This window comes from Cnephaeus nilssonii (genome assembly GCF_951640355.1).
Source record: "Cnephaeus nilssonii genome assembly, chromosome: 14".
Lineage (NCBI taxonomy): Eukaryota > Metazoa > Chordata > Mammalia > Chiroptera > Vespertilionidae > Cnephaeus > Cnephaeus nilssonii.
In genome coordinates this window covers 44,775,654-44,801,798 of record NC_137085.1, presented here as the reverse complement: position 1 = coordinate 44,801,798, position 26,145 = coordinate 44,775,654, and the positions used below count along the sequence as shown (strand labels likewise).

At 36.2% G+C, this 26,145-nt stretch overlaps 1 protein-coding gene across 2 annotated transcripts in view; it reads left to right on the top strand.

Moving 5' to 3' along the window:
• The first annotated feature begins 704 nt into the window (after nt 1-704).
• LOC307111324 (zinc-regulated GTPase metalloprotein activator 1C) overlaps nt 705-26,145 on the top strand; it is a 44,538-nt gene continuing 19,097 nt past the window's right edge. For both annotated transcript variants that reach the window (XM_079791123.1, XM_079791122.1), the window contains exons 1-7: nt 705-936; nt 5,305-5,391; nt 8,054-8,150; nt 9,265-9,356; nt 17,124-17,183; nt 18,265-18,302; nt 24,481-24,527. In XM_079791123.1, the coding sequence (XP_079647249.1) occupies nt 783-936; nt 5,305-5,391; nt 8,054-8,150; nt 9,265-9,356; nt 17,124-17,183; nt 18,265-18,302; nt 24,481-24,527 (575 nt within the window). In that variant the 5' untranslated portion in view covers nt 705-782. The remainder of the gene's footprint in view (nt 937-5,304; nt 5,392-8,053; nt 8,151-9,264; nt 9,357-17,123; nt 17,184-18,264; nt 18,303-24,480; nt 24,528-26,145) is intronic.

Sequence of the window (26,145 nt, the reverse complement as noted above, 5' to 3'; positions counted from 1 at the left end):
TTAAAATACATTTCATTTTCAAAATTGAGCTATCGGCTGTTAAAGTGTGTATACATTTTTGGGGGACACTGTATATATAAATACAAAGGAGGGCTATCCATGGATTAATGATGAGAGAGTGTCATGAACCAAAGAATATAGAAAATGAACTTAGGTTACCTAAGATTCAAACAAATAGTGACAACAATAAATGAAAGTAATGTGTGTACGTTGTAAAATTTGGATATTCAGATATGTAATTATAAAAAAGAAAAAGGTTTCACTGGTTATTTCGTCAGGTATACATATTATAATTAACATTGTATTGTTATAACCATCCATTTTTTTCCTTATGAATCAAAAAAATTTTTAATTATACTAAAAAAATCATTTGATGTCACGTTGATAAAGTCTATGCCCTGTGGGAGCTGTTTAGGTCAGGCCACCCACCCCAGGTTCCAACCAGCCTGGCCTCAGCCCCTCCCTCAGCCTTGAGCTATCAGAGCGGCCGGCGGCCGGCGCACACGGTGACAGCGTCAGAGCTGGGCTCCTCCACGAACCCGGACCACCCCGCCCGCCGCTCTCAGCTTCCGGGAACGCCCTGGGGGCGTGTCTAAGACGCTGGGCGGTCCGCAGCCCGAGCCCAGGTAACAGGGGCGGGACGCGGAGGAGCCTGGCGTCGCGGCGTGATGACGTTGACACCGCGCCTGGCGAGGCGTGCCAGGCGTGAGCAGCCGCTGCTCCGCGGGTGGGTCCCCGCTCTCGAGCTGAGGGAGAGGAGTGCCTGCGGTCGGCCGGCCGAGATGTCCCGGGCCTTTGGCGCTGTGGACGCGGAAGAGGAGCTGGCGGAGGAGGACTGTCCTGAATTGGTCCCCATTGAGGCGAAGCGAAGAGAGCAGGAGGAGAAGCCTGGCCCCGGCGCTAAGATCCCAGTCACAATTATCACCGGGTATTTAGGTAACTAACCATCCCGGTCAGAGAACCCTTGTACCTGGGGACTTGGGGGGCTCACAGATGGTAGGCATTCTGGCCCCTGGCCGACAGCAAATGCCTCTGGAGGTACGGGCTGCGCCACTGGCTCCCCGATTCACATTTATCATGTGAGACTCAAAATTAACCTCGCATTTTGGAAGTGGTTCTGGTTTTGCGGTCTGAAGCCCGGACCCGCCCCCAAACTGTGCCCGTGACCTTGGACCAATTACCTTTCTGAAGCTTATCTACCTCATTTGAAAATGCAAACAATACCGGTCACCTGTCTGAGTTTCTCCTCTGCCAAGCGGGGCCGGAAATATCTACCTTGTAAGCCTATTGCCGTTAAAGGGTGTCCTGTCAGTAAAATGCTCCACACAGGGGCAGCCCTCAGTCAATCCCCCTTCCCCTCAAGCCGTTCTCCTCCAGCCGTTCCTGGAAATACCACCTCTCTCAAACATCCTTTTTTCTTTTGTTTGAGATCTGTTTTTAAAGCACTGTAGGAGAAAGAGTAAGAATAAAAAACCGCCCTCCAAGACGACTTCTTCTTCTTCTTCTTCTTCTTCTTCTTCTTCTTCTTCTTCTTCTTCTTCTTCTTCTTCTTCTTTTTGCTTTTTAATAGTTTTATTTTTATTTTTCAATTACAGTTGAAACACAATATTATGTTTCAGGTGTACACCCCAGTGATTAGACATTCTATAACTTACTAAGTGATCATCCCGATAAATCTTACACCCATCTGACACCATACACAGTTATCAGAATACGACTGACTGTATTCCCTATGTGGTACTTTACATCCCCATGACTATTCTGTAATGACCAATTTCTACTTCTAAATCCCTCCACCCGTTTCAGCCATCCTCCCAACTCCCATCTATATGAGTCTGTTTTTGTTCTGTTTGTTCGTTAATTTTGTGGGGGTTTTTTTAGATTCAATTGTTGATGGGTATGTATTTATTGCCATTTTATTGTTCATATATTGTTTTTTCCTTCTTCTTAAAAAAGACCCTTTAACATTTTCATGTAACATTGCTTTGGCAGTGATGTACTTCTTTAGCTTTTTCTTGACTGGGACGCTCAATGTATGTCCTTCAATTCTAAACGATGATAGCTTTGCTCCGTAGAGTAATCTTTGTTAGAGGTTCTTGCTTTTCATCACTTTAAATACTTCTTGTTGATCCCTTCTGGCCTGCAAAGTTTCTGATGAGAAATCAGCAGTCGTATGGGGGATCCTGTGTAGGCAATTGCTTGTTTCTTGCTGCTTTTAAGATTCTCTCTTTGTCTTTAACCTTTTGCATTTTAATTGTGATGTGTCTTGGTGTGGGTTCATCTTGTTTGGGACTCTGCGCTTCCTGAACTTGTGTGTCTATTTCCTTCCCCAGGTTAGGGAAGTTTTAGGACTTCCATTCAGCTCAGTTTCAGGAGGTTCTGAATGATGGTTGCTCTGTAGTGTAGTTGTAACTTTGATGTGCTTGTGGGAGGATGTGAGTACCACATCTACCTACACTGTTATCTTGACCGGAAGCAGACTGTATTTCTTTAAACTGAGGTCGTACAAGAATGCACTGGGACGCTTGAATTCATAGGTTTGTAAACATGCTATAGTTTCCTGAAGGACAGTGTAGAGGTACTTAATTGAAAAAGTTTGAGAAGTATTATTTGTAAGCCTTATAGTTAAATAGAAGGGCTAGAATAAATACATGACCCTATTAAAAGTGTGGGGAAAGTTAAGAAATGTAAAAAAAAAGTGAAATGATTTGGGGGAAATAATACCATCCCTAGATGCTACTAGAGACAAGCACAAACAGTGCACCTGAGGACCTTTTACATAAAAATAAGAATTAAATCACAGGTGTTTCTTTTTTTTGTTTTGTAGACTATAAGTTTATTTCTGTTTTTACTCAGGACTAATTTTATAATGGAATTTATTTTTGGTATTTTTCCACTGTTATTCAGAGACTGCCCTTCTGTGAAATTGAACAAATTCCTTGTCCAAAACAGTATAGTTCGACTTGTCCCTCTGGCCTTTTTCATTTTGCACACTGGTAGGTCAGTAGAGCATTGGAGATAATGGTCTGAAACTTAGGAGTGAGGCTCATGCCAGCAACCTTTTGTTGAATCTAGGGCATAGTTTCACTCCTTATTCTTGATCATCATTTTCTATTTCTTGAAACATTGTTCCTTCAGCTTCTATCACATTTTTCTTCCAATATTTCCACCTAATTCTCTGGTTTCTTCTTTAAAAATTTCCTATTCTCTGTTCATTCTTTGAACTTCATACCCAGATAGTTTCTATTTTGATGTTCCACAGACATTTCAAACTCAGCATGTCCAAGACTTCATGTTATCATCCACCTCAAATCCTCCTGCTCCTGTGATCCCAATCGCCTAAAAGCTTCCTAACTAGTCTTGAGTCCCAATACCCTTTTAATATATTCTGTGTATTTTAGCCTTAATGGTCTTTATTAATGTCAATCTGATTGTGTCACATTCTTCTGTGGTTTCCATTTGGGTTAAAGTTCAAATTCCTTAACGTGAATTACAAGGTCCTGTATTGTCTGGCTCTTGACAAGCTCTCCAGCCTGCAAAACTGTGACCCAACATTGACCTACTTCTAAACGGCACCAAGAACTTTAGCCCTTGTATACTCTTCTTTTTTTCTTTTTAATGTATTTTTATTGATTTCAGAGAGAAAGGGAGAGGGAGAGAGAGATAGAAACAGCAATAATGAGAGAGAATCATTGGATCGGCTACCTCCTGCCACCAGGAATCGAGCCAGCAACCCGGGCATGTGCCCTGACCAGGAATCGAACCGTGACCTCCAGGTTCATAGGTCGATGCTCAACCTCTGAGCAACACCAGCCAGGCCCTTGTATTCTTCTTACTCTTATTCTTCTGGCTAGATGTCCTCTTAGGTGCTCCATAACATCTTATACATCTATTAAATGTTTCATCCTGTGACATAATTGCCTCTTTATTGATCTGAATTTCCCTTCCTATCTCAGTTAATGCCTTTAAGCTACATGAAGGTAGAGACAGTTTATCTCTGTTTTGTGCTCTTTTCACCAAGGTCCAGCATGAAATCTGGTCCATAGTAGCTTTTGAATGAACTACATGTTAAAGTCTTTTGCTTCATAATATAGTTAATTATTAAGCCTTAGTAATTTTATAAGATCTCTTACAACCTCCCCTTCCTGTCCATTTTCACTGCCACTACCTAGTACAGCACTCATGTCCAGGGCCTCTGTCTTACTCTTGGACTGGCTTTGAGAATTTCTTCATGGCCCTGCCTCCTCGAGGTATGTCCCTTCCATTCTATACTTCACACTTCAGTGACGTTGAGCTTCCCACATAGAGCACTCTAAACACAAGACTTCCATCCTTCAGTTTTTAAAGGAATATGACCTAGAAGATATTAATACCCTAATACTCAGTAACTTCCTAGAAATCTTGTAAATCCACTTCAGAAGATAAGTACAAGTGCTTGTAATGACAAAACACTGGAAACAACTGAGTGTCCACCAACAGAAAAATAGATAAATAAATGATATATTTATACAATTGAAATACAGTACTGTGCAATTGGGATTTTTTTCCCCCCCTCTATGAACTTTGCTGTCTATGGCTCACAAGACAAATGTTTTTCTTCTACTTCAGCTGAACATAATAGGTTTAATATGCCACCTACTGGATAAAGTTAGTGTAGCTTTATGAGTTTATCTTTCTAAAGACTGAATATTCTGTCTTATTATTTCCTACATCCATTATTTTGTGTGTGTGATATATATATATATATATATATATATATATATATATATATATATATAAAATCAATTTTATATGTTGCTTTAAGCATACTAAAAGTAGACATATAGTCAGTTTCAATTTGTGTCTGGTTAATGATGGATGTTGAAATAAAAGGTCTTTATATGTAAGTTTTAGGGAATAAAATCATATATTCTTGGCTAAGAAACATTGTCATCATGAAAAAGGATTTAAATATTGTATAAACTACATGAGTACTTTATTCTTTGGAAGCTATTACTTCAATATTTTTTTATTTAATAGAAAATTTTAAAGCCCTTGTATTAATTGTATTATAAATTATGTAGAAGGCATATTATTTTTGTCATAATGAGATTGAAGTAAGCTGTGTGATCCAACTTATAGGAGTATTTGTAAGCATTTATAAAGTGTTATGTCAACAAAACATTTTTAATACTTTTCAAAGGGTACTTTAATCTTCCTCTGGAATAAACTTAATTAAATAATATTTTTAAAACCATTGTGACGCTATCATTTTGTATCTTTAAGTTTTGTTATTTTATAAAATCTATAAAATGTATTTTATAGGTGCTGGGAAGACAACACTTCTGAACTATATTTTGACAGAGCAACACAGTAAAAGAGTTGCAGTTATTTTAAATGAATTTGGGGAAGGTAAGTCAAGTTGAACAAATGCTATGCTGCAAGAATTTATAAGATAGTTCATTCCACTTATGACTTGATATTCCATATTTAAAAATGAAAATGCAACGCATTATAATGTGAATATATTGATGTGGATAGTTTTGGAAGAATGAGGTTAATTTCTGTCAAGTTGTATTTTGGACAGATTTTGAATACTGAAATTAGATAGTTTCTATAACATTTTATTTTGTATAACTTTCAAATTCATATCAATGGAATTAAATTTTTACATGAAATAAATTACTCCAGAAGTAAAAATCTATGATATGTGATTGATATGAAAGAAAGTTCTTTCAGGAACTAGAAAGATACTTTTGTAATGATTATATTGTTTAGTATCGGCTTTTGAAAAATTTAAAAATGCTTTATTTATTGTAAGGTTTCCTAGTTGAATGTTTATCTGCAAAGCAATTAAAACTGAAGATTTTAAAAATACGTTGAACATATAGTCTCTATCTTGAAAAAACTTCAGTTACCAGTGAAAATACATGCATTAAACATTCCATTTTTTTGTCTTTAATGTTGAACTGTAGTTTAAAAAAAAATCTATACAGCAATATAAAACACAGTTCTTTATTACTTTTATACGTTTTTCTTCTTAAGTGTGGATTTTAATAAAAGCTCAGTTTTAGCCAAAAAATGTAACTTCTGTGGGATATTTCATAAGGTATACTATTTTTTCTGTTGTAAATTAGTAAAAGAGCTAGTTTTTATGAACAGGATGGAAGGCCTGTTGGTTAATTGTGGTTTGTGGTTCCAGTAAACTAAAGAGAAAAGTCCTGTTAGACAAAATTAAAATCCCAAGATTTTTACATCACAGTCTTATATTCTGGCTTCTTATTAACTGATATTTGGGATATTGATAACATTATTTCTTACTACTTTTTTTCATTCTTTCTGGGTCATTTTCACAATTTGTCCTTTACAGCATTCATAATACTTTCCTTCACATTTTATTGATGTTCTCTACACCCTGAATTCTGTGGCAACCCCTTTCAAGCTCTTTGTCAGCTCCTAACTGAAATATAAACAAAAAATATATGAATTAAAAAAAATTTTTTTTTGGCTGTTTGTGTTACTGGACATTTAGAACTCTTTCCTGGCTTTGGTATATTTCTTTATTGGGGGAAAAAATAAGACTTTTAAAAAGCATTCTTATATGATTCTTATGTGTATAAGAATCTCCAATACATTTTTTCTCAAGCATTGCTGGGAAACTAAATTTAATATTTAAGTGAGCACATTGATTCCCTGGCTAAGCAACTTCCTCAAATGAACCAAGGTTTTTACTCACATTGGGAATACTGAGTAGACTGTCTAATAAAACAAAAACAATTTAGAAGAAGAATGAAAAGAAAAATATAGATAAGGACCTTAAGAGGTTGAAGGGCATATGAAAACTAATATTTAAAACACACTATCTAGAAAGTTGACCACAAACAAGAAAAGTGCCATGATATGATTCATTAATTTTAGACTTGTCTCCTTAGGGACTTCAATCCTTTGTAAGAAATGAAAGCTAAAATAAGCTGGAGTTAGTATAGATTAAGATAAGGAGGCTGCATGAATAGAATAGAATAAAAGTTATAAAATGCATTTTTTGCTTTGAATTCTCCATTGTCAACTATATATATACTAGTGGCCCGGTGCACGAATTCATGTACATTTAAAGGAAATTAATTAGAAGAAATATTTTAATATCAATATTCTTCCTTTCTCTATAATAGAAGTGTCAGAGATGAAAGAAAATATATAAAATGTGTATGAAAATAATATATAAATTGATTAATAAATAACAACATGATATAACAACAACAAAGACATGATATAAAAACAACAAAATCATGATATAAAAACAACATTAATAAAAACAATGACTAATAAATTGATTAAACTTATTCTAATATATCCCTGTATACCACATTAAGAGTAAAAACACTTTCAGAGTACCAGACTAATTTCCCTTATGATGAAATATTTACAACTTGAACTTTAACGTCACACGCTCTTTGAACTCAAGCGAAAGCAACCTATAACTGACCATGTCCCAAAATGGGTTCAGGTGGGAATTCCTACTCTGTCTAGATTGGCACCAGCGAGAGCTTTATATGTATCGCACATGCACGAGTCAACATTTATTTTTAAACTAGAGGCCCAGTGCATGAAAATTTGTGCACTCAGGGAGTCCCTCAGCCCGGCCTGTGCCCTCTCGCAGTCCTGGAACCCTCAGGGAATGTCCGATTGATGGCTTAGGCAGACATCCTTAGCGCTGCCATGGAGGCAGGAGAGGCTCCCGCCACCGCCGCTGCGCTCGCCAGCCGTGAGCCCAGCTTCTGGCTGAGCGGAGCTCCCCTGTGGGAATGCACTGACCACCAGGGGGCAGCTCCTGCATTGAGCGTCTTCCCCCCTGGTGGTCAGTGCACATCATAACAACCAGTCATTCTGCCGTTCAGTCAATTTGCATATTAGCTTTTTATTATATAGGATTATATAGGATTGCCAATGTGCATCATATGTACCAGCCAGTCGGTCAGACAGTTGGACACTCGGTCACTTAGCCTTTTATATATATAGATTTTTTTTTTTGGTTTGCTAGTGAACATAATCTAAAGAGTAATTATTATTATTTCAGGAAGTGCAGTGGAGAAATCCTTAGCTGTGAGCCAAGGTGGAGAGCTCTACGAAGAATGGTTGGAACTTAGAAACGGTTGCCTGTGCTGTTCAGTAAAGTGAGGAATGTGTTTACATTGTTCTTGTTGGTTTACTGTAAATGTTAACTGATTATATTTCCAGCTTTGATTTTCTTATGTAATTTTACTGAATTTACAGTCTACTTCATTGTATTTTTAAATAGACTTAAAGTGTTTCTTGCTATCTTATTTCTTTTCTACATGCTCTAATACTTGATCCTTTTATTGAGTTTTTTTGATGTCAGGGTTTACTTAATCTCTGTGGTGCATAAAAGTCACATTTTATCTGTGAAAAATGGCCTGAGTTTAGTTAAGTCATTGGTCTTTGTTCTAAGACTTCATCCTCTAAAAACAAAAATGAATGATTATTAAAAAAAAGAGAAAATCCTCACAATATTTTCCATCAGTTATAGTTCTTTCCAAGGACTATCTATTTTACTCACTAATATACCACAGAACTTAGAAAAGGATCTGACACATAGCAGTCACTCAAGTATTTGTTGAGTGAATTAGGAAAATTAACAACTGCACTGTGAGTTTTGTATATTCTAGTGAATTAAATTTCCTCTACATCGTTTATTATCTTAGGTGTTTGACTTTGAGTCAAATGTATTAACAAGGCTAAAGTCATAATAGGTTTACTTAAACAACCAAAATGCATCTATTAATTATTTCTTGTACTTTTTATATTATAAGGAAAAAGGGAAATTAAAACCTGGTACTCTAATTTAAAACAGAGATAAATGGTATTTACCAGTAGTATCCTTTTAGCTGTTATATTAAACTACTGTAATTCATAAATTTCATTATTATTTGCAATGTTAATTTTTTCAAAAGATATAAAAATAATAGATTCTGACTTATTTTATAGTCAGGCATAGTAAACATTTCCTCTGCTTTTAATTTTAGTAAAATTAAATATTAACTTATCATGTATCTGATTTCTTTTTATTTATCAGTGTATATGCATCTATTTTTTCCCTTCACTGGTAAATATTGGATGGACATTTTGTTACAAGTTTGGAATTGAGTTAAATTTTACATGCCTAAAGATATTTTTGTCTCAGATTGCTGAATATATTTTTAAATTTTTGTAATGATTGCTTTAAAATATTCAGGCCAATACCTAATAGTATATTTTGGTATTCTCCAGGGACAATGGCCTTAGAGCTATTGAGAATTTGATGCAGAAGAAGGGAAAATTTGATTACATACTGTTAGAGACCACGGGATTAGCAGATCCTGGTAAGAAACAACATTATTAATAACCATAATATAGTTCTTACATATTTTAAAATAAATATACTAGAGAAATCTCTAAAATAAGTTTTAAAGCTTTATTCTTTGGTTAAGAGAGGAAAAATATGTGTTGTCATGTTCTTTAGAAGATGAATCATGATCAAAGTACTTAGTACTTTTAATCTGAAAATAGAATTTGAAGTTGTATTGATTGTTTTAGGGTTTTTAGTAGAAACAAAAATTGTTAAAAATACGGAAATTTAGGAAAAATTGAGACATTTTACTTTTAAGTTTATATTTGATTAGTTATACTCTCCCAAGATCTTACTAGTATTTCTGATGATTTTCCAATCCAGTTTTCTTAGAGGGTCATTTATAGCTACTCAAGGGCTTTTGGATTCTAATTCTAGCAATACTTATTCCTGTAAATTATTGTTAGCATTTTGTTTTTCTGCTACTAAACTTAAAATAATTTTGGGAGTAAATCTATAATAATACAAGGGTAATATGCTAATTAGACTGGACATCATTCCGGACATCCTTCTGGACGAAGCCAGGGCCAGAGGGAAGCACAGGTCCTAGGTGTCGGCAGGCAGCTGGAGGGAAGCCAGCCCGGGTCCCGGGTGCCAGCGGTCGGCTGGAGGGAAGCCAGCCCGGGTATCCCGGTGCCAGAGGGAAGCCGGTGCCGGCAACTGGGGGAAGGAAGGCCTACTCTTACACGAATTTCATGCATCGGGCCTCTAGTATTATTATAAGGTGTAGAGTTAAATCAGGCCTTTTTCCTGGTGTAGATTGATTATTCGTGAAATTTTTACCTTTGAATGGAATTATATATAAACTTCCCCAGTGAAAGCTACACAAAGTCGACCTGTTTCTGTCAATGGGTTTGTTTCCTTCTTACCCAAATAACTTGTAAAAAATATATATGTTTTATTTTTTTAGAGAGAGAGAAACATTGATTTGTTGCCTCCCATATGTACCTGACGTAGGATCTAACCAGCAACCTAGGTATGTGTCCTACCTAGGAATCTAACCAGCAATCTTGCGGTGTATAAGATGATGCTCCAACCACACCGGCCAGGGTTCCCAAATAACTTTTAGGTAACATTTTTATTCCTAGTTTGCAGAACCTTTTCCAAGTTCAACTCATACCATTTTGTTTTGTAAGTCTGATCCATACCATTATTTCTTTTTGATCTGGATCTGTGGCATTGGACCATAAAACTATATTAAAGTAAGGTTTTGGATTAATTTATTAAAAGGTAATAATTATTTAAAAGAAATATTGTAGTATACTGAAGGTTCAAATGTAATAAATGGTATTATACTTAGAAGTATTACATAATAACATTGCCCTCATGTTTTCAAACTAGTATTGAATGGGCTGTTTTGGTCCTTATGGAATGCCTTGGTTTTTTTATACATTTCATACATTTCCAATAGGTTTGACCAATGATACAACTTGAATTATTACACTAGTGTTAAATATTAAATTTACTTAAATCTAGAAAGATAGGAAAATATATACCTCTTTTTTAAAATAGCAAATATCAGTATCTTTCATTGTAACACTAGAAAAACTCTTGTAACTTTTTTTTGAAAATGAGGTCTGTGTGACATTCTTTTATTTTTATTGATTTCATAGAGGAAGAGGGAGGGAGCGAGAGATAGAAACATCAGTGATTAGAGAGAATCATTGATTGGCTGCCTCCTGCATGCCCCCTACTGGGGATTGATCCTGCAACATGGGCATGTGCCCTTGACCGGAATTGAACCCAGGACCCTTTAGTCCATAGCTGATGCTCTTTTCCACTGAGCCAAACCAGCTAGGGCCCCTTGTAACTTTTCTTTGAGAGTAGGTGAGTTTAATAAAACATGGTTCAGCTTCTCAGAGGAAGAAAAGTTAAAGATCTCACATAAAGCTTTTGTACAAATTATAGATATAAATGGGTTAATGTTTCTTCTAACTTTTTTTTAGAATAATGATTTTTATTGTTTGGGTAAAAATTAAACATTATTTTTAAAAATTAAAGAATACCTAAGAAAAAAAAGTTTAAAATAAAATCATCCTATGTTTCAGTATGTTGAAATTCAAGTAGGTAAATTTCATTCCCAGGATTTCTCTGTGCCAAGCTACTCATTATGGTTGAATGATAGTATTGGCCTCAGGAGCTTGTGAAAAGAGCAGATTCTTTTTTTTTTATTTAATACTAGGGGCCCAGGGCACAAATTCATGCACCTTGAAAGGAACTGTGGGCCGGGAGGCTGTGGTGGGCACAGGGGCAGGTCTCGGCCCATCCTCCACGCCTCTGTCCGGCCCCTCCCGCCATGGCCCCCGGTCTCCTGTCTGCTGGCAGCTCCACTCCCACTGCTGCCACTCCCATGCTCTGACGGCACCAGCCCTGCTCGCACCCGCTGATGGCACCGAGCGATTGGAGCCGGCACCAGCAGTGGGTGCAAGCGATGCCATCACCGGCAGCGGGTGCAAGAGGCGGCTGCCGGCCCCAATTACCCCTCAGGAGCTGGGGGAGGTGGAGAAGCCCTGAGGGGCGATCAGGGCCAGCAGCCGCCGCTCCCACCTGCTGACAGCGCCAAGAGATCGGGGCCAGCGCTGGGCACCGGCAACGAGTGCAAGTAATGGCTCCAGTGCCCACAGCGGGTGCCAGTTGGGCCGGTGCTGGCAGCAGGTGCGAGCACCAGGCAGGACTGCGGTGTGCGGGAGCAAAACATTTTCAGTAACCACCAGAGGCTCGCCCTGATGACAGTGACCGGTGCCCCATTTTGGTCTGGCGCCCCCGCTCATCGGCTCCACCATCCTACTGAGGCCAATGCCCACCATGTTCGCACTCTGCCGCCTGCTGCTGATGCCCACCATGTTCCACACGTGCCCCCTGGTGGTCAGTGCACGTCATAATGACTGGTTGTTCAGTTGTTTGGTTGTTCTGCCGTTCGGTCTATTTGCATATTAGGGTTTTCTATATATAGATATTTTATTGATTTCAGAGAGGAAGGAAGAGGGAGAGAGAGAAACATCAATGATGAGAGAGAATCATTGATTGGCTTCCTCCTGCACACCCCCTACTAGGGATCGAGCCCGCAACCAGGGCATGTGCCTTGGACTAGAATTGAACCCAGGACCCTTCAGTCTATAGGCTGACGCTCTATCTACTGAGCCAAACCAGTTAGGGCCAAAAAGAACAGATTCTTGAACCCCATCACAGATCTACTGATTTCAGAATCTCTAAGGGCGGGACCTAGCAACCTCCAGGTGATTCTTATCTATAAATATAAGAACCAAGCGACCTGAACTACTGGAATGACCGGAATGCACTGCGGCAGCCAACTGGCCCGATCAGGGCCCCAATCAAACCCCCAAACCTCCTGCGGCCCCTCCCCCCGGCCAGCCACGCCCCTGATTGCCCCCGCCCCCCCAGATCAGGGCGGGGCTGGCCCACCAACCTCCCTCCCTCTCCTGGCCAGCAGGCCCTGATTGCCCGATTGGGGCCAGGGAACTGGGGGTGGGGGTGGGTGGCGGCAGATGTGGGTGGTGAGGGAAGGGGAAGAGGGGGAGGCCAGGAATCTGATCTCCAGCCAGGCCTAGTGACCCCACCTGTGCATGATTTCGTGCACCGTGCCTCTAGTAAATTCATAAGTCTGGGAAGCCCTGTTCTATGCACTTCTAAAAACTGTATAAATATGGAGAAATATTTTATAAAATGAGATCTCATTCCTTGTGCTATTCTGAAATAACTAGAGGCCCGGTGCATGAATCTGTGCATGGGTGGGTTCTAGCCGGCCCCACCCCCGATCGCTGTGAGGGGGGCCATTTGGGGGAGGGACTTTTCAGGGGGAGGGTCCTTGGGTAGTTGGAGGGCTGGCCCCTCCCCCTGTCAAACTTCCGGTCAAACTCCCGGTCGAGGGGACAATTTGCATGTTAGCCTTTTATTATATAGAATTATTTAGTTTTACTTGAATTTAAAAGAAGTGAAGGAATTGCTGAATATCAGGTAAATGCTTCTTGATTGCAAGAGACGTGAATTAAGTAAAAAGAAAAAGATTTTAAAGACTACAAACAAATTGGACAAGTTGTTTTTTAAACTACACATTTCAATTTTGAGAGCATTATTTATTGGCTCTCTGGAATAGAAGATGAGGGAATTAACACCCTTCAAGTTTTTCCCACCTCCTGGTTTGGGTTTATTGTATTCTGTGCTATGTTGTCATGGTTTCTAATATTTACATTCTGTCCTACTTTGTTTAGTTTTCTGTTTTAGCAGTTTTAGTCCTTATTACCAGTATTGTGGCTTCTCATTCATTTGTTGATCATTCTCTTGATTGACTGAATTTCATGGTCAGGTAATCTATTCAAGCTATAGGTGCTGTATTCCCTGAGTTTTTGCATACTTAATTGCTTGAGAATACTTGTGTTTTGTTTTTCTACTTGAGGGATTACTTGGCTAGGTTCAAGATTTTCAGATCACAATTTCTTTCCCTCAGAACTTAGCAAATGTAGTTCTAAGATCTCAGTATGTTTTGATTAGTTGAATTTCCTTGTTCAGTATTTACTTTATATTCCATGATGAAGGATTTTTGAATGCTCTATTTTTTGATTTTCAATGCTTGTTGTTTCCTTTAATGTTTGAGAATGTCTGCCTATTGTTTTATTCTCAAAAGACTACTTGGCTGAAGGCAATATTTTTAGGGAAAATTTTCATTAGAACTTTCTGGTCATTATCCTAATATATAAAAACCCTGGGTCCTAATAACCAGTAACAACCGGAGGCTGACCAACCGGAAGCAAGCGGTTAGGGGCAATCAGGCAGGCAGGCAGAGTGGTTAGGGGAGATCAGTTAGGCAGACAGTCCCTCACAGGACTGGCCCCGCCCTCCAGCAAAGAAAGAGGGAGGCCCAGGCCAGCCAAGCCATTGCATCCCAGCCTGTCACCTTCAGAGGGAGGCCACCAGTGGCAGGGGAGGGGGGACAGCGCTGCACAGATGGCAAGCAGTGGCAGCAGCAGGGGTGGGGCCAGCTGCCTGCAGCCCAGGGAAGGAAAGCCCCGATAGGCCCTGATCTCAGGCCAGGCCTAGGGACCCTACCTGAGGGGTCCCGGATTGTGAGAGGGTGCAGGCCGGGCTGAGGGGACCCCCTAACCCCCCGAGTGCACGACTTTTCATGCACCGGGCCTCTAGTTTTATTACATTGGGGCAATGAATGTTGCTGTAGAAAAGTCTGGGGTTTTTTTCTGCCTCCTTGAAAGTGACTTGAATTTTTGAAGTTCAGTAATATACTCTACCCATTTTACTTATATTTGTTTTTTTCTCTTGAGCTCCAGTTTGAAAACTGGGTATTGTTCAGAGTAAGGGGAAAGGGGAGACTGAGAGTGCCAGATGGACAATGTGACTTTTAGGCTCAGCTCTCTGGAAATCCAAGTGCTTTTAATTTTTTGTTTTTATTCCTTGCATTGCTGAATTCCAGTATATTAGTGAATAATATACCACAATTTGTTTATCCACTTAGATTTTTATTAAATTTATTTGGGTGATGCTGGTTAATAAAATTTTACAGGTTTCAGATGGACAGTTCTGGAACACTTCATCTGTACATGGTATTCCTAAGTCTCTGTCCATTGCCATTTATCGCCATGCACCCCCCTCCTGGGTTTGCTCTAATTACTCATGAATATATATCGCATACCTTGTGTGGGGACGTCCTTGAGCTTGAGACCTTTCACTTCATTTTACTCTGAGCCCTAAAAAGTGACTCCCTCCCCTACAAATGTACAGATGACAGGAAACTTTTACCTTCAAATTTTTTTTGTTGTTGATTTTTTTCCATATTGCTTATTCCTCCCTCAGTTTTTCTTGTCATTTTGAAAGCTATTTCTGATAAGTGTTAGGACTTTATAAACTAGTTCCCTATAATCTTACTGGGTATGGAAGTAGAATTAAGAGCTATCATAAGTCACATAGAACTTTCTGTTTCTTACTTTAACCACCACACTTCAAAACTTATGGCAGGAGGTTGCTGCTGCCAAAATCTAGCTTTAAAATTTTTATCTTATTTTTCCTTTTATTAGGTTTAGAAAAGGGAGATTCTATAATCTAAATAAGGATTTCTTAACCTTTGCACAAATGACATTTTGGGCTAGATAATTCTTTGTTGTAGGAGGCTGTCTTGTGCATTGTAGGATGTTTAATAGCATCCCTGGTTTCTACCCACTACATGCCATTAGCCGTACCCTAGTTAAGACAACTAAAAATATCTCCAGACATTGCCAAATATTCCCTGGGGGAGAAAAATCACCCTGGTTTGAGAACCACTGATTAACTTTATTCTCTCATCTCTGCTTCTCCTTCTAAACTCCTGCATCTAAATTTGAAATAGTTCTTTCTTGTGTAGCCCGGTAAGTCTTATACCACAGATACCCATCTGATTTTGATAAAAGCTCTAATACTTTCTTGTAGTTCAACTTAACACTAGGCAGATGCTAACTATCGAGTACTTATAAGCTATCTGAATAGAAATCAGTGAATTTTTTAAAAATGAAAATGATTTATGTATAATGTTAGGAATTATACTGAGTTGAAAAACTTAATACTTTTTTATGATTTATTGTTTGGAATAGTGATACTCACTGTAGACTTACTTTTTCCCCCCTCGTTAATTAAAATCATGTTGTTAGGCAAGTAAGTGAAGAAAATTCGTATTGGCGATTCAGTTGTTTGCCATTTAGGAGACTGACATTCTCCAGTTCTAAGCTAAATAATTGTCATGGTAAAGTAATTTCCTTGAAAGGGACAGACATTGATTCAGCTCCTGTTACTCGCAAATCCTATTTCAGTCAAATTGGAAAACTATTAAGTTTTTGGGGAAAAAATCAATAGGTATCAGGAAACCATTAGATCTTGAGGCCCTTGCTATATCTTGCATGAGTAATCATTGTAAACAGCTGACAGGTATTTCATTGTTGACACAGAGTGATGCTTGGGGGATCACATCTCGTCAGGGTAGGTGGACAGTTTTAGACATTGGAACAAGTTCGGTTATCCCTGTTTTCCCCCAGTTCTCATTCTTTTAGACAGCCCTGTCACTAACTGGACCTGTGATGCTTTGAAAGATCAAATACTTTCTTTGCTGTCAGTTTTCTTTTTCTTGTGTGTGGTAAACTAATCAGGGTGTGTGGATTGGTACTGAACCAGTTTCTGTTAAAAACAAGTTTTAATTTCTTATTTAGAAATTACTTGTCCTCAAACCCAAATTTTATATCAGTATTAAATAAATAGTGTAAGGATTTCTTGTTCTTTTCCTTCTATAGAATTTACAAATATTTTTTTTGACAAATGATTTTGGAATTATCTGTGTTTTCTTTTGCTTTCCTTTAGAGATATAATTTAGTATTTTTGAACTGTATGATTATTTTCAGGAGAGAGAAAATAAAAATACGTTCTTTGTGCACACAGCCATATTGCTCAAATTATTTTATAATATCCGTTGGTAAATTATTATTTCATTGGTAAAAGCTTGGTGTTGGGTTTATTATTTGATAAAAGTTGGTCTATTGTTTTTTAAGATAAAGGGAGAGGGGAAGAAATGGATATAAATAGTAAAAGGTTCTATCACTAATTCCCATAAGAAGATTGGAAACCCATGTTTAATTTGTGTATGTGTTTGCCTGCTAATTCTGTTGGGGCAAATTAAAGCATTACGGATAGAACTGTGTTTCTCAGTTTGGAGAAATATTTTTGTTTGATGACTATTTATATATATTTTCAGGTGCTGTAGCTTCTATGTTTTGGATTGATGATGAATTAGGGGTTGACATTTATCTTGATGGTAAGTTTAAAGAAGAATCTTGTTTTGTTTTCAAGTAAAATATTATTGTATGGTTAAGATGACTTTTGTTCATTCATGTTGTAATTTTAATTCCTTATATTCTTACTCTTTTAAAACTTGTTTAGTTTGATGATGAAGTAAGTCTTTGTTCATACAAATTCTAATGCCCCAGACAATGGTAGAATTAGATGTCAGATATTTTGTTTATTTTTTATTTTATTTTATTTTTTTGGATGTCAGATCTTAATCTCAACTCCCAATTTAGTGCTTCGACTAAGAGTTTCCTTTCAAAATACTAGGTAGATTTCCTATATCCTCTGTTTTTGATTTATGTATTATTATGTGTTGTCTTCCTCTACTCTGTTGTATCTTACCCCTTCCCCCACATCTCTTTACCTTTTTTTAAACCAGGTCTTTCATAGACTAAGCGGTGAAGTCATTTAAGAATCATTGAAGCTGGGACCTGTTATTTGGCTCTAATATTTGTGGCATACAGCTGGTTGAATTATTTAGGCATCAACAAATTCTTTCTACTGTTATCCTTTGAAAAAGTTATTTAGCATATAAATTCAGAGATTGTCAAACTAATTGATCATTTGGAGATTTAGGTTCATATTATGTATAACATTTGTGTGAGTTAGATTTAGTGAGAGATTATAGGGGTAAAACATCCTAAGACATCTCAGGTTTATTAAACAATAATTTAAATGTTAAGAAAATTCTCAAATTTGATTATGTGAAAATAAACTAGAAATAACCTGTCTTGTGTAATTTGTCACATTTTACTTTATATTATTATGAAATTAAAATTTGTCTCATAATATTTTGGATTATAAGCTAAAAAGCTTGTTTATTTAAATTAAAAATTTTATTTATTTTATATTCTGTCTAATACCTTAAAATAGTGCTGGAGATTCAGTACACAATTGAAAATGCATGCGCTTATTAATGGAATTGAATTAAATTGCAGCTTTGGCAAGAGAAAAATATACTTTACTGAGTCACATTTGTATGCTGAAATAGATTAGTTTTAATTTTTATTCTCAAGTATAAAGGTGATAAATGATTTATTTCTTTGTAGGTATCATAACTGTTGTGGACTCTAAATATGGATTAAAAGTAAGTTGAAAGGTTGCTAGGAGTTGCTAATTATTTAAGAGCTGAGTATATGGTCATTGATTATATTATTTTCTCTACATTTGTATCTGTTTGAAATTTTCCTTGACAAAATCTTTTTTTAAAAGTATCCTGAACAATAGATAAAATTTGTGTGTTTTTAAATTATTACTTTGTGCTTTTGAATTAATTATTTTCTATTACTTTGGCTTGATGTGATAAAAGTTGGAGGTATAATAGTTTTGTAATAAGAATATTACAGGATAAAGTTTGGATGTGTATAATTCCTCAGTAGGCTTCAACCCCAATGTTGATAAGTTTTTCTGATTGATAGAGGAAACTGAGCTTGATAAAGCATGAGAGCTTATTTTTCTTGTTAAACTGCAATGCTATAGGTAATTGAGCTTTAAAAAACAGTACTGCTTCACCCTATTTTTAAGAAATCAGGATTTATAAATAGATTTAGTAAAGAGCAACTCTTCATTAAAGGCATCCTATTCTGAATGTTTTTGGTACTTAACAAGGTCCTCAGATGCACTTTAATGGGCTTCAATTTATAAAATGCACTTAGCATGTTTTTTAAAAGTATGTTGTTACATAAAGTAAAATCGTGTTTCTCAACCTTCCAAGTGAAAGAAGAGAGTAAAGTTATTCTCCATCTCACAGTTCCAATCTGGAGATATGGATAGTGCCCAGTATAATAATTTTTTAAAAGTTTAAATTTAACGTTTAACAATTTATGTCTGTTTTGTATTCTATCCTACAATATAGCTAAACTTGTTAATTTGAAAAAAATTGTTTTTCTTCCAAACTTTTATTAAAATGGTGCTCTAGAAATCTATGGCAGTCTTATCAAATGGTTATCAATACCCTTTTTCTGGTTCTTCAATTCCCTCAGGGGTACAGCACCCTAATTTGAGAAGTTTGGGTGATAATTCCTTTGTAGATTTTTAAGTCCAAATTTATTAATAATAGTCCTAAGAATCAAAGTAAGATTCCAGATATTACAATTTTACTCAGAAAAATTCCGACTGTTCTGAAATCATAACATTTCTAGCAAAATTTTGATGAAAAAAAAACAAAAAACCAACCCTCAAATTCTTCATTCTGAATGATTTCTGGCATGTTTAAATTTATTTCCTATATAAATTTTTAGCTAAATTTGGGGTCTTATGGGATAGATAGCAGTTAAGATTTATTTGTTTTGTTGATAGACTTAAAGTACCATACCTAAAGTCAAACTCTTTATGTATTTATGATTATAAGAATAATTTTATGTGTATATTTGGATATGGAGAGGAGTTAAGTAGAATCTATTACGGTGTGATAGAGGCCAGAAAATCAAAGCAGCATTCTGAATAATGCAAACACAGTAAACGTTTAACCCCCTGCCACCTTGATAAAACCTCTTAAATTATTAAATCAATATACCTACATAAAACTGACATACTGTCAGGATAATGGAAACTTTAGATTTTCTAAGTCAGATGCCAGATAAATAACTTTTCCTTTATATAAAGAATTTGCCAACTTGTCCAATTCCTCGGGTTGCAAAGCTTGACCTCAGTAGCTGCTTGTGATTCAGAGAATTCTGAAGCAGTACAAGTAATGACACTTGGATAATGGGCAGCAATTTAAGGGTGTCATGCTTCACAGAGCCAGCCCATCACAAGTAAAGCTGAAAAATGGTACCCTGTGGCCAGCCAGCCAAATTGAAACTGAAGTGGTAATTGATATCATGGGCTATCACCCTAATGGGATTGTCACCCATTGATCTGAAATATTCATTTTTTAATCATGGGCAAAGAATTGGACAACTTCAATGACAGCTCTCTATTCTTAGGACTTGACACCGAGGCTACTGACATTGTTCTTTTCAATTCTACAAATGTGACAGCATTTAATGCAATAAAATCAATGAATGAAGTTACAGAGAAAAGGTCAAGGAAGAGGTTTCTTCTTGGTTCTTTTGTCATATTGCACAAGCTGTTGAAACAATTCAGTCAGAAAACAGTTTGGCTTAGAAAAGATCAGCAAAATAAGTAGACTGACATTATGCAATATCTTTTTCTTAAAAGCCAAAATAGTGTTAGATTTATAACCGATCCATTGGAAAGAAATGCCTGCTTTTGTTTTTGCTCTTTTTTTTTTTTTTTTTTTTTTTAATGTCATTTGACATCTTTGACACTAGATTTATTTCCACTTTGGTCAACAACAGTGTTTTCTTTCCTTTTTTTTTTTTATTAAAAAAATGCAGCTTGTTTCTATTTCTGCAGAAAAGGACACCTATAGCCCTTATTGAAGTTGTGCCTACAATGGTGTTATTTAAAAGGGTTCCTTTCTTATGGTATATTAAGTTATAGGGTTGAACCTTAATCTTTTAGATATGTTGGATTAATTAGCACCAAAATTATTTTTGTCTTTTTTGAAATATAAGCAAAAGCCACAGTCTTTAAGCAGAGATGAGGATTTCTTTGGGGAGGTATATGTGTATATATATAATTTTTTCCCCAAAATTTTTTCTTACTTGCCTGTACAGATAGAATAATGTCAAAATGTCCATTTTTTTAAATCTTATAAATGGAAGTCATCTGACTTAATGGTGTATAAGCTGATATTAGAGAATGTCCTTTTGAATAGCAGACATTGGTTTTAGTCATTTTGTAGAGTTTGTCTTGGGGAGGTAGGAGGTTGCATAAGGGAAATGTTAGGCTGATATCCAGAGAAAATAAATGTTAGTATGCATTTATTATTTCTTTATGTTTGTATAGCCTTCATATATGCATAGAACAGGGCATTTATCTCTTCGGCTGTAATATGATTATTACATGTCATATTCTTCATAGAGTTGTATGTGTTGGCAGATTTTTATTTTGGAGAGATGTGGTTGTTTTAATATGTTTTTATTGATTTCAAAGAGAGGAAGAGAGAGGGAGGGAGAGAGGTAGAAATATTGATTGGCTGCCTCCTGCATGCCCCCTCACTGGGGAATAAGCAACCCTGGGCATGTGTCCTGACCAGGAAAACAATGGGTGACCTCTTGGTGCATAGGACAACCCACAATACACTGAGCCCACTGGCTGGGCTATTTTGGAGAGTTGTAGCATTTTTTATGTGATACTTCTGGACTGCCTAGAGGTAGTAAAATATAGCTTTGAGTGAAGATTTCTAATTTTCTTGAGAAGTAAATGCATTAAAAACGAGTTATTTTGTGAAACTACTATTAATTCTGTTTAGGTCTGTAATTCAAAACTGGTTTCTAATTTTCTTGCCAAATCTTTTTCATACTGCACCAGCTCACAGCCAATAGCCCTAAATTCATATGTAAACAAAGCTTCTAAAAGGTCAATAATATGATGTTTTGAAAAATAATTTAAAAGAACTTAAGTATTACAGGAACAGATGACTAGCTAAAAATACATCTTTACTGAATAGATTTACTATTGAATAGAAAGGATTTGTTGCTTCATGTTATATAAAACTAGAGGCCCAGTGCACGAAATTCGTGCATGGGTGGGGGGTGTCCCTCAGCTCGACCTGCACCCTTTCCAATCCGGGAGCCCTCAGGGAATGTCCTAGGTTGCCTTGGTGACAGCCAAGCAGGCCTTGCTGGGTGCTGCCTGCGGGCCCGCTTGCCTGCTTGCAGGTCGCCACGGCTACGGCCAAGCAGGCCCTGCTCTCTGCTGTCAAGCTGCGCGGCCGCCCTCGCCTCCCGGGGCCGGTGATGGTCCCGGGAGCCTGCGGGCGTGGCTTGACACCGCCGCCCTTGCCTCCTGGGGCGGTGATGGTCCCAGGAGGCTGCGGGCTTGGTGTCCACCCCCGGGACCCAGGCAGCTTGGCACCTGCGTATGCAAATTAACCCACCATCTTTGTTGGGTTAATTTGCATACTCATGATTGGCTGGTGGGTGTCACGGATGTACGGTCAATTTGCATCTTTCTCTTCTATTAGTGTAGATTTTTCAAATAACGTTCATGTACCTGTCAAATAGAGGGTGTTAATTAGAATTCATTTAACAGATATTTGTTAAGCCTAGATGTGAGGTTCTCTTTCCAGAATGTTAACAGCCTTATTCTCTAGAGGACACAATGATAGGATTTGTTAGAGCCTCAGGGCAAGAATAATTGTCAAAAATAGTAAACTTGGTCTTTTGGCAAGGAACAATTTTTGCTACAATATTCTCCAAGTTCTATGATTTCCATGACTTGAGTGGGCCTGCAGTTAAATTTATAGCATTACATCTAAAGTGGAAACCAGTACATCATTACTGTAGTTTTAGTTTAGTCTTATTTCCTCCAAAATAGAATTTGGCAAACTTTTAAAAGAAAAACACTTTTCTCTATAGACTTAACCAATACTATTAAATAAAAGTATTAATAGATTGCTCCTAGGTTTCAAACTATTCAAATATGTTAATGATCTGCCTCTCCATGAATTTTGAAACTGGTTTGATGAAATAATTTTTTTAGTAAATGTGAAGTAATTTTAAATGTAATTTTTAGGTCATCTTTACATATACACTGTGTGGCCAGATTATTATGATCTCTGAACGCATAATAATCTGAACACTCAGTGTATATCCTATATAATAAAAGGCTAATATGCAAATTGTCCCCTCGACCAGGAGTTCGACCAGCAGGCAGGTCAGCCAATTGCCCATGTCCCCTCCCCCTGGCCAGGCTGGCCGGACCCCACCCATGCACAAATTCATGCACCAGGCCTCTAACATACACACACACACACACACACACACACACACACACACACACTGAGTGGCCAGATTATTATGCGTTCAGAGATCATAATAATCTGGCCACTCAGTGTATATACTCTGTGAGAAGAAAAAGCCAGAAGTTGTTACCCATATTCTTATGTGATTATTAACATATGTGTAACACTGTATGCAAGACTTATTTAATAAGACAAAAAGCTTTCACAAAGATTTAAAAATAATGTTCATTTTACTTCTATTATAAATTTTAGTAAATTTTACTTCATTTTCAATTTTAGTAAAATAGACCTATAATAATGTGTTCTGTGATGGTCATGGCATTAGATTTACTTCTTTTCTAAAATGAGAATAGCCTTTTACCCATAAATGTTATGACGACTAAATGAGATAATATGTGTAAAAGGATTTAATAATTGTGAAGTTTGATTCAAATATGAAGACTATTTATCTAATTGCCTCTAATCTCAGTAGGCAGCTTTTGAGAGTTAAGATAATGAAGGTGAAACATTTTTTCAGAGGAACCTTATGGCATTGATAACATTGGGGATATAAATAGGATTATGGAAAAATGATAGCTGCCTCCAGAGAGATGAGCACTATCTTGTGGGCCTCTAAGTCAATGTCAAAATATTATTTTGGAGCTAGCGTGACTCTGGAAAACTCAGCAAAAGAAACAGTTGCATGGAGAGGCCAGATCACTCCAGTGTTTCTAAATGATAAACTGTTTTTATGCTAGAATTAGGGCTGGGCCCTTCTCTCAGCACATTTGTTTCTAGGGTATCTGAAGGGCCCAGTACTGAGTCAATATAATGTAATATAATTCTGGGGTGGGGAGTTTTGTTATTAGCATTCTGTCAACTGGGTTCTTTAACTTGAATTTATGTATATCTGTTTTACAGAGAACACATATATTCATAATGATGAAGATATTTGCTAAAGATCCTGATAAATCTTCTGAAGTGTAGTTTTTTTAAGGAAAGTATATTAGGCTATAACAGATTCTATTATTATGTCCTCTAGAGTGGGCAGGAATGGAGGGAAGTATAGTAGATGTGTTCAAAGTATAATTTCAATGGTTATCTTTTAAAATAAGTAGTAATGAATATTTAGAACAAGAACAACTTTATAAAAAGGAAAATGCCTAAAACCTGAACTATAATGTTCTATGTTTTTATGACTTTATTTAAATATGGAGGGTTTTCCTTTTAAGAAAAAATGTCAGGGGACAGGATTTAAGCTCCCCGCCCAAAAAAACAACAACACACCCTACAGGTTCACAGTAGGAAAAAAAATTACAAATGGAGAAGAACTAATTTGTATATTCAGTAATAGAGCTTGTTAAAGTCTTTGTCAGAAGTGATAAAGGAGTCTCCAAAGTAAAATGCTTTGTGTTAACATTAGATTTTGTTACACTACAGTAACTTTTTTCAAACTTTGTTTTTTGTTTAGCATTTAACTGAAGAAAAACCTGATGGCCTTATCAATGAAGCTTCTAGGTATTCATATTTAAAGTATATATTGATTACTGGCTAATTGGAAAGAGAAAATTATGAATGTGAAAACCAAAAACAAATATAAAAACATAAGTCAAGGAATATCTCTTTTTTCCTGTAGTAGAATTATTTCTATTTATAATAGTCTGATAACTAAACTTTTGTTTAAAACTTTTTTATTATAGCTTAAAGTGAGTGCTGGGCATAGGAGTTCTTAATGAGGAGTTTGAGAACAGTTAACATTTAAAAATATTTTCTTTTAAAAATATTTTCTTATTCTCATACCATTTCTTTGGGATTGAAGATGATTATAAAAAAGTTGGCTCACTTACTGCCTTTTTTAACAGGATTTCATTTTAATCAAATGTTCACTGTTATTCAGAACAACAGAGGACCCAATATGGATATGGTTTAATTTGGCATTTAGAACATTTTTTGTTTAAATACTTTTATGCTTCTGATTGGTTTGTCTTTAGACTTAAAATAATTTAAATTAGTTTGCCTACTTTAAGCATATTCTCACTAATAGGAAAAAGGTTTTTGGATAAATGACAGTCACTAAATATGCTGCTGGTTTTAAGAATGAGCTCCCTTGAGATTTGCTATGAATGATCCAAACATAAATAATGAAGACTGCAAGTGATTGATTTCCTATCATTTTGGAGTGTGGTACTCTGTTGTTATGTAATCCTGCCTAAGCATTCATTTGGTATATACTTATAATTTAAATTAGACTGAACTTAAATGTTCTTGTAACTTTTTCCTTTATTAAATTATGTTTATTATAGAAAATGTAAATAAACCAATTAGAAAATAGGAAAATATTATAAAAGCTAAAATAAAATTAAACATAAAAGACTTCCAATTTAAAGATTGCACCTGCTTATATTTTCAAATGTGCACATTCATGTAAAATTTACTTAAACAAAAAAAGGGATCATGATATGCATGCTATTGAAACCTGCTCTTTTAATGAATTAAAATTAATTTATTTTTGAGAATTTGATTGTGTTATTTATCAGCTATACCTCCAGGTAGCACAAAACTAGGATAGGAACAGATAGTCTCATGATTAAAATTTCCTGAGAATTTGAGGAAAATTTAAAGACTCCTCAGCTTTACTATTCCTGTTAATAGAATATATAACTTCTGTTATAGTAAGCTATTTTCTTACTCAGCTTTCTGTCAACTGGATTCTTTAACTTGAACTTATGTATATCTGTCTTACAAAAAAATATATGTTCATAGTGATGAAATAGATATTTGTTAGAGATCCTGATAAACCCTCTGAAGTATAGTTTTTTAAAATACTGTTTAATGTTTAAAAAAAACAACTTAATTTGCTGTATTTCTTTGAAAATTATGTTAACTATTACATGGAATATTTTAGTAAGTAAACTGTCCTTATTTTTGCCATATTGGAAATCTGAATTTTATACATTTCTTTACAAAGAAAATCATGAGTTGATAATCATCCTAATTGTAAATCATCCTTGGTTATAAACTTTTGAGGTTTGTTCTAGAGTAGCAAGTGAAAGTACTTAGTAAATATTTTTAATGAATAATATGAAATTTGAATTTATATAGTGATGAATATAATTTATTCTTACTATCTAAAGAA